Here is a 15,556-nt window from a genome sequence, read left to right as displayed (position 1 = left end):
TAGGGAAATTCGCGATTCTGAAACGGCGTTGTCGTGGAAACCGCGATCGCGGCTACTTTCCAGGAACGATTTCGCACGAGAATGGCAAAGCGTGGCAAAGCGTGGCTAAATAAAATGTTAAAAGAAAGAAACACGGTTCGAGTATCAAACGCAAGGGATGCGTCGCGAAGAAGAGGAAAGAGAAAAATCTGGCCGCGACTGTCTTTGTGTTAGGGGTTCGAGCACCGCGCTCTGCAAAGAATGTAGGCCGTCCGTGAAGCTGAGTAATGCACCGGTGAAAAAAGCACTTACGTTCTGTGCTTTTCAAGAAAAAAAAGCCTTTCACGAGAGCCACCACCGCGAGGTAACGTTTCGTTCCTCTTTCGAGAACACGGTACCCGGAAATGTCAATGCCGCGCGATGATGATCGTTTCTGAAGATCTATCTTGCAGCTCGTTTCGTCTCGACCCCCACTTTTCATTTATCGATACAGATCGTTCCTCGAATATCAATCATTATCAGATTATCATTCAAATTTTCTCCTCTTTTCTACGTGTGACAAACTTGGTTTCAAACGTCTTTTCTCGCGATTAGTGATCTTGTATTTTCTTTTTCTATGAAACTTGTAGTAGCTTTTATTTTGGATTAAAAATATTTGGTATGTTTTCCTTTTATGTGTTTCATTTCGACTCCTAGTTTTCATTTATCGATGCAAATCAATCATTTCCAGATTTTCATTAAACGTTTCTTCTCTTTTCTGCGTCTGACAAACTTGGTTTCACGCGTATTTTCTCACAATTAGTAATCTTGTATTTTCTTCTTCTATGAAACTTGTAATAGCCTTTATTTTTTATTAAAAATATTCAATACATTTTTCTTTTATGTGTTTCGTCTCCTAGTTTTCATTTATCCTAGATATACCTAGATTTTCATTAAAATTATCTTTTCTCTTCTGTGTGTTACACAGCTGTAACAAACTTGGTTTCACGCATGTTTTCTCACGATTAGTGATCTTGTATTTTCTTTTTCTATGAAACTTGTAATAGCCTTTATTTTTTATTAAAAATATTCGATACATTTTTCTTTTATGTGTTTCGTCTCCTAGTTTTCATTTATCCTAGATAATACCTAGATTTTCATTAAAATTTACTTCTCTCTTCTGTGTGTTACACAGCTGTAACAAACTTGGTTTCAAACGTCTTTTCTCACAATTAGTAATCTTGTATTTTCTTTTTCTATGAAACTTGTAGTAGCCTTTATTTTTTATTAAAAATATTTGCTAAGTTTTTCTTTTACGTATTGCGTAGTTTTTATATTCCAAAGAGGGTTTGAGGTTAACAGCCAATAATGTACATTAACGATTCGAATACTGGTAGAAGTCAGTAAATGACTTGCTCGATAGAGTACGCCGTAAGTTGCCATCTGAGAACGTTTCGAGCGTGTAGTACGAACCCGTGATAGACGAAAATCCTCCGGTAATATCGATTCCGCATGCAAAATGAAAGTAATTTGCATAGAGATATATAGACTCCTACGGCTTTCCTACGTCCTGATTTTGCCGGTTGTTATCTAGCCCGACGTAAGCGTAAAATGGTCGGACGATATTTCCACGACAGCCAGTCAAAAAGCTATTAAAAACTTCTTAAAGGCTCTTTTTTAGATCCTTTCTTGTTACAACCACGACGAAGTTCTTTTGTTTTCAAGGGACGAGAAAACATGTTATGTATATCCCCTTAAAATTTCAAATTGACAAATAGTTTGTCGAATATTTGTTTCCTTATCTCGAATTCTTAAAATTTTTTTTTAAAGTCAATTCCATGTTGTTACAACCACGACGAAGTTCCTTCGTCTTCAATAACGAAAAAACGTGTTATGTATATTCAGTTAAAATTTCAAAACGATAAATAGTTCGTTGTGTGTTTTCACGATTTAAATCTTCATCTATAATTTATATTTTTCTATAGAATTTAAGCTCTGTATATTTAAATGTGCCCTCAGAAAATCGACCAGAAAATGTAGAAACTTCTCTTAATACCATTTTATGGATATCGAAATAATTTCCTGACTCTGTCGTATTTGTTTAAAGTTTTGTTGATAGACGATGGGAATCTAGGATATTAAGTGACTGAATTCTAAGGTAAAGCAACGTGTCCACTCGCATTTAACGGACACCCTGGGATACAGGGTGTTAGTAGCTGCGAATGACGATCGCGGAAATTCAGCAATTTCCTTACAGTTGGTCTTACAAGTTGGAAACTGGAAAGGATTCGAGAAACGTGCAACCGAAGCTAAGAAATTGATGTCTAATTCGATACATTCTGGGCACGAGATTAGAAAGTTCGTGTTTCTAAGCTACGAGTAGACGAAGTTACTAAAATCCCTAAAGTAGTTTGAAAATGATGGCGACGAGTCGTGTTGCTCAGGATCTGTATCGCATAAAAAGTACGATTTTTGAGAAATTTATTGTGGTCGAAGCATAACTGATTTATAATTTATCTGGTGGAAGTTTGATTAATTTTGACTATGTAACAAATAAAGATAAATCTGAGACAATTCTATCAAGTTGTAATGTCTTGTCATGCGATTAATCCAACTTAATGATCGCATTATGGTGGTAATTACAGCCAATGGGAGAAAGTTTTTGAGTATTTTAACGTTAGTACTAGTCTGTTTTCCTGATCACCTAATTTACCTAGACACAGTTTCTCTATAACTAAATGTCTGTTGGAAACATTACCCACTTTGTGTAATGTGTTCCCTTCGCTTCTTTGTTGGATAATAATTGTGTCGATTAGTAAAATGTATAGGGTTCCATTTTATAAAATGAGCAACCACATACTTGCGCGTCAATGCATTGTAAATTTACATTGAGTATTGTGAACGTTGTTTATCAATCGAGCATATATGTATAAGAAAATTATTTTAGAATAAAAGAAATTTTAGATATATAGTCAATTTCATGCTTCACAGCCAAAATTCGATTGAAAATGATTTTAAACATTATTATTTCAACTCACTTTTCTGGAAACAATCGTGAAACTTTGCATTCCAAATTGCTATGAGAAACATTGAAATTCAATTAAAAACTGACGGTTAACAAAGGAGGCACTGAAAATAGAAAAAAAATTTCAATCTTTTAAAATCCCGTAAAAATTCCTGAGTATGCAGGCTGCGCCTGTGCCAAATAGGAAAAATTTTTTCACGTTTCATATACATGAAAAGCGAAATATTTCTGATAACTTAATATTTCTGTTTACAATCGTAACGAAAGCATGCAAAGCAGTAAATTAAATTTTTGTAAAAAAGCGACTGAAAAAAACTGATATTTAATAAGGAAAATTTGATCAGCCGCATAATTAAAATTCTGAAATTATATAATCTGCTTAATTAATGAAACAGCGTGAACTATGCTTTCGTAGCTGTGTTTCTCGAGTGAATTCTTTATGGTCCCCGACTCTCTCGCAAAAAAACAAATACAAAACTTTAATTCAGAAGAAATTCCCAAGGTATGTTTTTCAAAGCCACGGTTTATAAATTACGCAGTTCATTCTGTTCCCAAAAGAGTAATTAGCTCGAACAGAAATAAAGACACGACTTTAACTCGGAGAAATTCTAAAGGTATTCTTTCAAAAGCTATGCCTTCAAACAAGTTTTTTTTTACATATCTTGATGAAGAAATAGCTTCTATAGAAATAAATATTAAATTTTAAACTGAACGAATCACCAAACTGTGCTCCACGAGAATAAAATAATTATTTACTTTATACTGCTTCGATAACATTTTTAATTCGATACCTAGTAAACATATTATTTGGTATCTGACTCATTTAAGACAATTGAAATCATTTTTTCTTTAATGCTCCCTGAGAGTAAGTGACGCATTTTTATATTAATCATTATATTGTTCGATGGATGGGTTTCTGAGATACAGAAAATTATATTTGAATTTACACACCTATATAAATGCAATGAACCATCGATGGCAAAGAATGGGAAATCATGCAAGATAAGAAATACAATTTTCATGACAACTTTCCTCGTAATACGATACTTTTAATCTTACCGAAAGAAACTAACTTCTACAGAAAATAATGCAAAATTGTAGTGGGATGAAGTACTTCGATGAAAGCGTGAAAATTACGAACAAGAAAGCGTGCCCATACAATTACTATTAATAACCCTTCAGCTTTTAAATGCGTTGTTTGTACTGCTAATTTTTGACATCAAAAATCGATCTTTTGTGACATATATGAGGGTTGTTTCTCTTATACACAATACAAAAGACACGTGCATGTAATCGTGGAAGTAGCTTTGACAACAAATTTTAAAACATTGAATTTACCATTCGATACATACTACAATAATATGGAAAAAATGTTCATATAATCAATTAATATTAAAATAGGGGAAATCTTCAGCATCTCGAACTTTTAGGTTGCTGCATTAATTCTGTCCATTTATTAATTAATATATACAACGTAACAATTTTGTTTTTTTTTCCTAAGAAACCTCGTTGAAACTTTGTACTTTCGTTTGACAATTGAAGTTAGTGTTCGTGAAGGATTTGAAAGACAGAGTTAAGAGAAACGTTAAACATTGTAATATGAATGGAATCACAGACCTCACGCAGCAACCTAATAGAAAATGAAATTATTAGATCTACTTTCTTCGAAACATCGTACACTTAGAGTAAGTTCTCCAAAACAGAAATACGTATGCAGAATGTGTTAAGTTTTCGTCCCATTCCGAAAAGCGCTGTGGTCGGAAAAGGAGGAAAATCACGTATGGGAAAGTATACTTACGTGGTGACCCTTTGAGGTTCTTCGATATCAATGTCAATTTCGTCGCTGGTGGCCTCCGTGACAGAGCTTGTCTGCGAGGTGAAGAGGCTTCCCCTGCCAACCGGAAATACGCTACTCACACTACCAAACTCGAGAACTAGTTCCTTCGACGTTCAAAGCCGCTCTAGAGAAAGTGCCCTTCAGTCGGCTGACGTTTCCTGTCAGCCCAAGTTTCCCGACCAGCTATTATTTTACGGTAAAATTTCCAGAGATTTACCACTCGGCTCCCACGCATATTCTCCACGTGTTGTGCTCCACTTTTCGAAACGCTGGACGAAGAAATCGGACGCGTTCGCGAACCCCCACTGCTCCGTTAATTGATCGGTTTAAGGAGGATTCGAAGTACCAGGATTTTCAATAGGGAATAACAGGCGACAGTGACCGCGTGAAATTTGGTTAAAAATCGTGGTTTTCTCTTTAATCGCTTTCTGATATTTATATCTTGGGGTTATTTTTGACAGGGTCAATGACAGCCGACTTTCAGCGTTTTCTCTAGAGCAATTAACAAAATTGAACATCCAGATCACAGAAGTGACAGTACGACGCAAATCAATTATTCCTCTCGCTAAAAATTGTTTTAGACAGTTTCATCAATTTATATATTAAAACTACGTCTGTATTCTAAATTTATTTGTTAATTTTCCGGAAAGTTCTCAAACACAGCTCGAAACTACGAACGAACAGTGACATGTAAACGAGTACATTCGCGTTGCGTTTTAATAATAATTTTAGTGTTTCTTTAGAACAATGTTTACTGCAAGCAAGTAATATCGTAAAGTACGACATTTCGTGGGCTAAACAGTTAGCCATCAGTTTTGAAACACGTTGTACGGTAAAAGGAGATACTTGAATGTCTTTAAATAGAGTGCAATTGCATTATGCAGATGCATCGTTGCATTTACATGAAAAGAGACGTCGCGGACATATACACCTTAATATATCATTCAACATTTTCCTCTGTGACTCTTTACCTTTCGCCAAACGGGAAATACCACTCGTCTGGCACGCGTTGAATCACTCTGCGTATCATTTTGGAGCTTTCGAAGCACCAAGTTTCTCAGTGAACGATAGTACATTAGTTCGATACAATAACAGTGCGTTCTCAGACACTCGATGAAGCTGGTGAGTGCAATGCTGATAAAACGTCGCGATACTCTTTCAGAAAAATACAATTAGCAACCACGTTTCTTAGTCCCAGCATGATTTTTTCCAATTTCTTTTATTTAAACTTTATCTATATTGACTCGAACGTTTGATAAAAATAATTAACGAGTTTGTCGAAACTGCTGCAGAGGCAACAAAATTATTTCGTTATTTATTTCAAATTAAATATTGGAGCTCGTTCGTACGTACACCTCGTATCGTTGTTGTGTTTCGATTATTGTAGATCGTTTACTACATAATTAAAATTCAGGTTGTATAAAGTGTTACAAAGCGTGAAGTACGTGTCATGTAGGATAAACAATCTTTAATAATTGGAAACGATTGATACTGAAATTGAGAAAATATAAAAAACAAACTATAAGGAAAGTATGTAAGCAATATTACGAAATAAGAAAGAGAAAAAGTGTTGAAACATTCTTTTAAATTGGGAAACATTCAAAACGTAACTGTGATGACTAACAATCAAAGTAAAAGTGTGTAGATATAGAAAAATTGATTATATCGTATACTATGTGCGCTTCAAAATGATCAAGAATGTTTGTGTGATAAAAGATCGATCAGAAAAGTTGAAACAATTTTTTATAATGTTAGTGGACCCTACGCTAACTGAATATCGACTTATTTTTAACTGACTATGACTGCTTTCGGGATTCCTTAATTCCTCGTCGTTAACTACAGTAAAACCTCGGTAAATCCTCGATAATTGCATAGGAATATCGTTTATTGTACAGTGTCGACAAGTGAAGATAGTAGGAATTCGGCAACGAGTGAAATTGTAGGTGGAAGATACAAGTAGCAGTGATCTTAGATAGTGGAAACATACTTACTGTCTAAGTGGGGCTTCTTCTTATCGAATTTATTACCTCGATCGTTGCACGAGTCTCCATAACTGCAGGATTTCTCACATTCGTTTTCTTGCAATTATCGAGGTTCTACTGTTCCTGACTATAATGTGTCTACATTCTCTCGTAATCTATTTAGTCAATAAAAGCCTCTTTCCTTCAACTATGCTGATGTTCAAACGACTCTGGACCAATATACAATATGAATATGATCATATTCCACAGTCATTCGAGAAATCTGATAAGATAAATATGAAGCTTCCATGTTATGCCGAAAAAAGCCCTTTTAAAATTAGAAATACAATATACTTGCAAGTTTAATAGTTGTATTGAAAGAAAACGTCATTATAGTCAAAACGATACAAATTTTCGATAAACGAAGAATAATAAAACTTGAATTGCATATAAGCTTTGAAAGTAAAAATGAAGACATGCTCGTACCAACTATGGTGCCTTTTAATGGATGCTTTGAACAATGTAATTCGTATGTAGTTTCAAACAAATTGGTCTGAAATTGACGTCGAGGAACATTTTCTTTTCCTGGCGAGGTAAAGTTTCCCGGGAAATCTTTCGTCGTCCAGCGAGATCGAAGGATGGCTATAGTCGCGTTTAGAGTTAGCGTACATCGTAAAACTTCAAATGGAACTCCAGACGCCTTCGTCGAGGAGCATGCAAATTATTTGCAACTCTTTCCCGTCGAGAATTCGCGTCTCTGTTCGTGGCGCGCTCGTACTTGATGCTTTCCCGGCTGTCGCGGACCGAATAATGCGCGAAAACTAGAGAGAAAATAAATTCGTTCTGGGAAGTCCATTCCTAGCAACTTTGGATTATATTTCGAAACTGAAGTGCTTCGCTAACTTTAAGGAGATTATCCCCTTTACTGGTTAAAGGGTTGAACAAATTCGGTAATTTATTTTTAAACGTCAAAATTTTTCAATAAACACAGAGACATTTTTTTTAAACCAAACACAGTGGTCAACGATGTAAATAATTTTCGCACAAAATCTGAACAATGGACTATAAGTTGTCTATCGTTTGACGCAGTTGGACATAGTTGTTTATAATTTCTGTTCTAGTAATAATTGAGATCATGCCGTTAATAAAAGAATATTACTTTACACCTAGGAAGCAATTTCCTTAAAAGAAACTGATCGTCCTTTGATCGTGAATATATAAACATAGTTCGAATTGTATCGTGTTTAAACTCATTTTTATCGAAAAAATATCGCCCATCCGTTGATAACAGTTTCCCTGAATAAAGTTTGTTAAATCGATAAAAAACAGAAACACGGCTCGATACTGTTTGTATCGTTCGAGACTATCGAGTGTCTTTTGGAAAAACGTTTCGGTATTTCGCCAGCATTGCAGCTAGCTTCGACGAGAATCTGAGGACACATCAATATTGTATATGATATGCACTGATATTGATACTGTATAAACTGCAAGAACCGAGGCCTTGAAAGCTTCGAGCTTTAAAGACTTTAAATCCACCAAGCATGCTAATATTGCACACGTTGAATGCATTTGTGAAAAGCTTCCTCTGAAACTTTTAATTTACGACTTACGATTCGTCTGTAAATGTATCTTATTTTTTATTATTAACATAGATGCTAATGCATGCTTTGCATACTCTGACAAGTACTTAATACTATAAGGCAGTTATGTATTAAGGTTACTTATTTTATTACTGACACTTCCAGATCTAGATAGGATGTCGGGTTACCAGGAGATTTATAAATATTCTAAATTTCTTTTGTACAGATAAAACTATGATTTTTTCACTAAATTCTGGAGATTTACGACCAGGTAAAAATCTGTCAAAATTATATTCCAATTGTATCAACATTTAAATTCTCCCCCGCGCCTTTCTATCGGGAGGAAAATTCCTCGTAAACTTTTCAAGCTTAATCAACGAAGAGTTAATTGTCTTCGGAGATTGGAAATATGCAAATTGCCCCCGACTATTCGTAAGTATCTGACTGTCTAAGATAAAACCTGTGGTCGGAGTTGAAAATTCAAACGAAACTCATTTCGAAGTTTCAACTTTCTAAACCCTCCTTCTATTCCGAGAGCAAGGAAACGTAATTTCCATTGCAATTCGTTGATCTAAATTCCTTTTTTTTCAATTTAGCCGCCCCGCTGCAACCCGACACCTTGTTAAATGCTAAATGGCCTCGTTTACACCACCGTTTTTCACCTATCCGATAAGCTCCGGGTTTGATAACTGAGAGTCTTATTGCACGTCATTATCTAATCTGGTTAGAAAATGGTTAGTTTTAAATTTCATTCGAGCAAAGCGGATTCGCTCCTCAATTTTTAAACGTCTTACACAGGTTGTTCGGCCACTCCTGGGAAAAATATTAATGGGAGATTCTAGAGGCCAAAATAAGACGAAAATCAAGAATGTCAATTTGTTGACTGAGGCTTCGTTCAAAAATTATTAAAAAATTAAATTAAAAAATTTCAGATCATTCACAGAAAAATTATTTTCGATTGCGGGGGTTAATTACAATCATTTTTGGGGAACAGACATACCCCCGAAATACTAACCAGTTTCGAGAAAAAAATTCGTTAGGTGTGAAATTTTTCAACAAAATTAAAAAATTTCAAATCGTTCTGGAAAAATTATTTTCAGTTGCAGGGGTCAATTACAATCATTTTTGGTCATTAGACATACCCCTGAATTCCTATGCATTTTCGAGAAAAAAATTCCTCACCGAAAATATAATTTCTGGCCAGAAATGTCTGCCCGAATTTTCACGTGAATCTTTAAAACGTCATAACTTCTGAACAGATTGGACGATTTTAATGTTTAAAAAAGCAAACTACGCGTATTTTAACGGAGAATATATAGAAATTGCAAAAATATTGGAAAATTTGATCCTTGACACCGCAAAATGAGGAAAACCTCATAAAAATGGTCCAATTTTCAAACAGTCATAACTCCTACAATTGTGAATATATTTCAATGAAACTTTTTTCTGAAGTAGAGCTCATGGGTACCTACAAAAAAGTATTAGACAACTTTTCTATAGGACATGAAACAAAATTACTAAAGATCAAAAACGAATTTTTAAGAAAAATCGACAGGGGGTAGGTGCCTAAATTTTTCGACGAAAAAAAAAATTTCAAATCTTTCTAAAAAAAATATTTTTGGCTTTAGGGGTCAATTACAATCATTTTTGGTGAGGAGTCATATTCACGAAATCCTACCCACTTTCGAGAAAAAAATTCGAGTATGTGCTGAAAATTTTGGGTGAAAAAAAAGACTTTCGAATCGTCTTGGAAAAATTATTTTTAGTTGCAGGGGTCAATTGCAAGCATTTTTGGTCAACAGACATACCCCCGAAATCCTACTCAGTTTCGAGAAAAAAATTCCTTACTGAAAATATAATTTCTAGCCAGAAATGTTACCCCGAAATTTCATGCGAATCTTTAAAATGTCATAACTCCTGAACGGATTGGACGATTTTAATGTTTAAAAAAGCAAACTACGCGTATTTTGATGGAGAATATGTAGAAATTGCAAAAATATTCGAAAAGTTGGTTCTTGACACCGCAAAATGAGGAAAACCTCATAAAAATGGTCCAATTTTCAAACAGTCATAACTCCTACAATTGTGAATATATTTCAATGAAACTTTTTTCTGAAGTAGAGCTCATGGGTACCTACAAAAAAGTATTAGACAACTTTTCTATAGGACATGAAACAAAATTACTAAAGATCAAAAACGAATTTTTAAGAAAAATCGACAGGGGGTAGGTGCCTAAATTTTTCGACGAAAAAAAAAATTTCAAATCTTTCTAAAAAAAATATTTTTGGCTTTAGGGGTCAATTACAATCATTTTTGGTGAGGAGTCATATTCACGAAATCCTACCCACTTTCGAGAAAAAAATTCGAGTATGTGCTGAAAATTTTGGGTGAAAAAAAAGACTTTCGAATCGTCTTGGAAAAATTATTTTTAGTTGCAGGGGTCAATTGCAAGCATTTTTGGTCAACAGACATACCCCCGAAATCCTACTCAGTTTCGAGAAAAAAATTCCTTACTGAAAATATAATTTCTAGCCAGAAATGTTACCCCGAAATTTCATGCGAATCTTTAAAATGTCATAACTCCTGAACGGATTGGACGATTTTAATGTTTAAAAAAGCAAACTACGCGTATTTTGATGAAGAATATGTAGAAATTGCAAAAATATTCGAAAAGTTGGTTCTTGACACCGCAAAATGAGGAAAACCTCATAAAAATGGTCCAATTTTCAAACAGTCATAACTCCTACAATTGTGAATATATTTCAATGAAACTTTTTTCTGAAGTAGAGCTCATGGGTACCTATAAAAAAGTATTTGACAACTTTTCTATAGGACGCTAAACAAAATTACTAAAGATCAAAAACGAATTTTTAAGAAAAATCGACAGGGGGTAGGTGCCTAAATTTTTCGATGGAAAAAAAAAAATTTCAAATCGTTCTGGAAAAATTATTTTTATCTGCGGGCGTCAATTACAATCATTTTTGGTGAATAGAATACCCTCGAAATCCAACGCACTTTCGAGAAAAAAATTCGTGTGTGTGCTGAATTTTTAAAATCTAAAAATTGACTTTCTAAACCAGAATACCCCCAGTTAAAGCGTTCGAAGCGGATCTTTTACCTTGCTAAAATTCATCGGTCCGTCGGTAAACACGATGGTGTGAAAGAGGCCTAACGAAGAAGAAAATCAATGGCCGACTCACCGGTTGTCGCGCCTGGCACGGTTCGGCGTGCCTGCCTTCGGCTCCTCTATGTAGAAGATAACGTCACCCTCGTTCTCCATCCGTTGATTGTCGTTCTGGCCCCCGGAGTCGCCGGCAGCCCCGCTGGAAACGCCGCCGGATATCGTGACCGGCGGCAACGACTGTTGCTGCTGCTGCTGCACGTCCATCCGGTTCCGCGACTTCCGCCTCTTCAGTACGCTCGCCTTCTTTGCCACCTGGATCATCAGAGACTGAACCCCCGGTGCCCTCCCATTACAACACACGTCGAACACAACATGCACTATCCCTACTAGCGAGCACCAGCTCGGCTCCGAGCACTGATCCATCTGAAAAGCTCCCTGGCCTCGACGACTTCTAGCCGAGGGCTGCCTCGTTTCTCTCATTTCTCTTTTCGGAATTTAGGCTCGTCGCGCCGAAGCGTCGTCTCTTCTTCCCGTCGTCCAACATTTCTCATCCGGTCGAATCGTTCTTTTTTACAAACACACTGCCGATTTCGTGCATTGATCGCCTAACGCCAAAGAGGGGGAATTGAAACAGCTGACTCAAAAATAATCCGTTTCCCGGATTTTTGTTCTACGAATGAATAAAGTAGAAGAAGGTAGCGAGAGGACAGTTTTCTTAACCCTTTGACTACTAAAAGCGCCTATAGACGCTTAATCGGTCGACTGTGTGCGTTGAATGCTTACGGGCGTTCAACGTGTGTGCTGTTCTGGGTGAAAAAGTGTTTTCCGCACGCGACTTGTGCTCGCGTAAAAATCGACCGTAGTCGAAGGGTTAAGGAATTACAAATACGAGATAATTCCCCGTCCCTGGCGAATACGAATATGACCGTACCCAAAATCAAATAATATGGAGTGCTTTATCTTGGATTCTGACTAATTTTATCCAAGAGTAATTCTGCCTCGAACTATTGACAGAAATGGAGAAACTATTAACTAAGAAAACCCTTATCGAAGGATCCACTGGTAGATCTGGAATGATTTTTATTCTCGTGGCCAAATAATTTCTTAAAAACAAACGAATTATTTAAACTGTCACGTTTTACGTGTACCTTTCATATTCGTATGAAATCCACAGTTTGTTTATAAGCCAAGAACTATGTTTAAGTATTTTTACTTGCAAACTTGCACTGGGAGACGGAAAGGTTTAAGTATGCTGGGAAAGATATGATGTTAGAGTTAAATTAGTATGAGATTTAACCCTTTCACCGTGGTCAATTCAGAAGTAGTAAATAAAAATTAAATACTACAACTGTAGACTATATAGTAGAATACTATAATTGTAGACATTTGCAGATAAATAAGTGAATCTTTTGGGAAGAATAATTTTGTTTAGACTCGTTCGTGGGGGAAAAATTATACGAAATTCTGGAATCCTTCCCATGGAATGTTTCATCATCGATGCAAGGAATCCTTTTTCTTGCGTGAAGATTATCTTGAATACAAAATCAAACATCTATAGGCATATAACGAGAGAATCCACAGAGAGATTATCTGCTCTGGTAACAGTGAAAGGATTAATTCGACGCGTACTGTGCAATTAGAGAATCGATGGTTCATACTAGATTTACTGTCCTGAACTATTGATGTTTCCGTTATCAGGAATAATGTTGTCCTTTCGGTGAGATATTACAACTACTCAAACAAGTTTCTAGCAATTTTTTAACGCGTTAAATGGTTGGATAGATACGATAATAATTAATTACAAAACATACAGATAGATTAAAACTGTAGAAAAGCTCACGAATGAATTTGTTTCAAAACTACGATGGTTAAAAGTTAACTATTTTTCAAAAACTAGTTTCGAGACACCCAACTATATCATTTAAATTTTCACGCGATGAATAGTTTACAATATTTAAGCAATACAGTTACTCGTCCCGTATAAAGTTCATTTTATTTCGAAACTTCGTATCCCCCATACGTTATTTCGATATAGCTCGTGGTAATGCATAATCCAGATAGCAGCACAGAATGTGTCATGAATTAATAATCAGCATGATGACGTCGCAAATTGCTAGAATCCATAATTTAAGCGACGCAGAAACAATTTATAATTGTCCAGTCGCGTGTTACAATTTTTGCGCGAGAACAACGTAATTAAATACCGAACGAATTATTCTTTTGGCGCCGAAAGAAACGTCAGAATCTTGAACGAATAAATAAACCGTCATTGTTTAAATGTTCCTCGAATTAATTAACGAAAGACCATCGAAGTCGATTCTCAACGATTTTTCGTCGTATCGTTGCAAACACCGACTACGAATTCCAACAAAGAAAAATAAAAAAAAAGAATCCTTCTTTATTTTACGAGAGACTAAAACAAAACCCGCGACAGTAAACCCGCGCATCCCCTAGAAGTTTATCGAGTTTTTTTTATGTACACGTAGGTACCACCCCCGCTTGGACGGCCACGTCGAAAATGAAACGAGTTTCCGTGCACGAATGACGAAACTGGGTCAGCATCAGTTTTCAAATCTGTTTTCGGGGCCGCCAACATAAACTCCGCATTAACGTCATATTCTAGCCTCGCCGCATTAAGTGCTTAAGGAAGATACCAAAGGAAAGCGCGGATGGAATACGAGGATCCTAAATCCATAAAATTCCCCATAACGAAACGACGTTTTATAGCCTTCGTCCCCATACTGTGCAACACGGATATAAGAACACACGGTTCCCACGCGAACTTCCATTCACGACAAATTGAATTTCGAAAGGTTCGACAATGGTGAAGAATTTCGATATAACCCAAAAATTGTGATTCTTTAGAGAGTCTTTGAAGGGTAGTTTTCATTTCTAAATCGTTTCGTTCGAAGACGATATTCCTTTATGAATGAAACCATTTTATTTCCTTTAATATCTGTTCAAAAATCTTCAAAAATCGTTGGATTTTATAGTTAGTAATTTAATAAACCCATAAAAGATGTTTACTATTTTCATTAATACTCCATTAAAGGATTAATTTAATCACGATTAAAGATATAATTATCGTTGAATCAACGACCAATGATATTATACCTGTTCTACATTAAGCACCATTATCGAGCGCTCGGGATTCATAATTAATAACAATTAGTCCGATAACATTTTACCTCCGCGCAGTACACTACGTCCGCGATGTATAGAAAAGAAAAGAACGATATACCGAATGCACTATTTACTATAAATACTTTCGTTCGTTGTAAACTAATTTCTACTTTACTATTATAATATTTATTTACTGTAAGGGTAGTATTTTCGCCTGATGTATGCACTAAACAGTTTTGCTGTCGACAAATCGCCATTGAGAAAAAATTTTCCCATCCCTCGTTCGTGAAATCAAAAATTTGAATTTCAAATTTCATACCGTTCGATCGAATAAATAACTTTCCGTATTTTTAATTGTTGTCCGTTATCTTGGATTTCTCATTATCGAGAGTAAAACTGTCAAGTGGCAGGAACGGAGAAACAAAGTCACGAAACAGAAGGCGAGACACGATGAAACGAAATAAGAAAATATGGAAAATGGTTGGGAAAAAAGAGGGAGCGATCGAAAAAGGGCCTAGAAACTCGAGTGCAGTTTTATTTTAGAGCGTTTTAACGCCGATCCTGTGTTCGCGAACGTAAAAACCTGGTGGCGTTTGTCGCGTTCCATCGAAATTCAGGAAACAATCGCGCGTTAGAGAGGAAAACGACGTCAGAAGAATTCGAGTCGCGATCGCGACAGCGGGCGAGCGTAAATTCTCGGGTTGCGAACACGAGCGTTCGTTTCGTTGCTTTTGCAGGCTGATGCGAAAATAAAATAGCAACACGTATGCATACACCGTAGAACAGGGTTGACGCAGGGATGATTCAACCGCGGATATCTTGTACCACAAATGATGTGAGAGGGTTTTGAAACGCCCTCGTCTTTCTACAAAAATTATTTCCTTGCTCCGAAATTCGTAAACGCGACGCAATGGAAACAAACAGCCATCTAGTTTGCACTGCTGGAAA

The 15,556-nt window shown here is 36.0% G+C and overlaps 1 protein-coding gene across 5 annotated transcripts in view; it reads right to left on the bottom strand.

Annotated features, from left to right (window-relative positions):
• Kcnq (KCNQ potassium channel) overlaps window positions 1-15,556 on the bottom strand; it is a 98,249-nt gene that overhangs the window by 28,502 nt on the left and 54,191 nt on the right. For 3 of the 5 annotated variants that reach the window (XR_013079963.1, XM_076768334.1, XM_076768336.1), the window contains 2 exons: window positions 11,562-11,812; window positions 4,782-4,874 (listed from right to left, as the gene is read on the bottom strand). Coding sequence is in view for 4 of the 5 variants with exons in the window: in XM_076768334.1 (XP_076624449.1) it covers window positions 4,782-4,874; window positions 11,562-11,812 (344 nt within the window). In the remaining variant the exon portion in view is untranslated. The remainder of the gene's footprint in view (window positions 1-4,781; window positions 4,875-11,561; window positions 11,813-15,556) is intronic. The other 2 variants (XM_076768335.1, XM_076768337.1) reach the window with 1 other exon arrangement.

This window comes from Colletes latitarsis, chromosome 7 (assembly GCF_051014445.1).
Source record: "Colletes latitarsis isolate SP2378_abdomen chromosome 7, iyColLati1, whole genome shotgun sequence".
NCBI classification, from domain to species: domain Eukaryota; kingdom Metazoa; phylum Arthropoda; class Insecta; order Hymenoptera; family Colletidae; genus Colletes; species Colletes latitarsis.
This window is presented reverse-complemented; position numbering and strand designations above follow the sequence as displayed.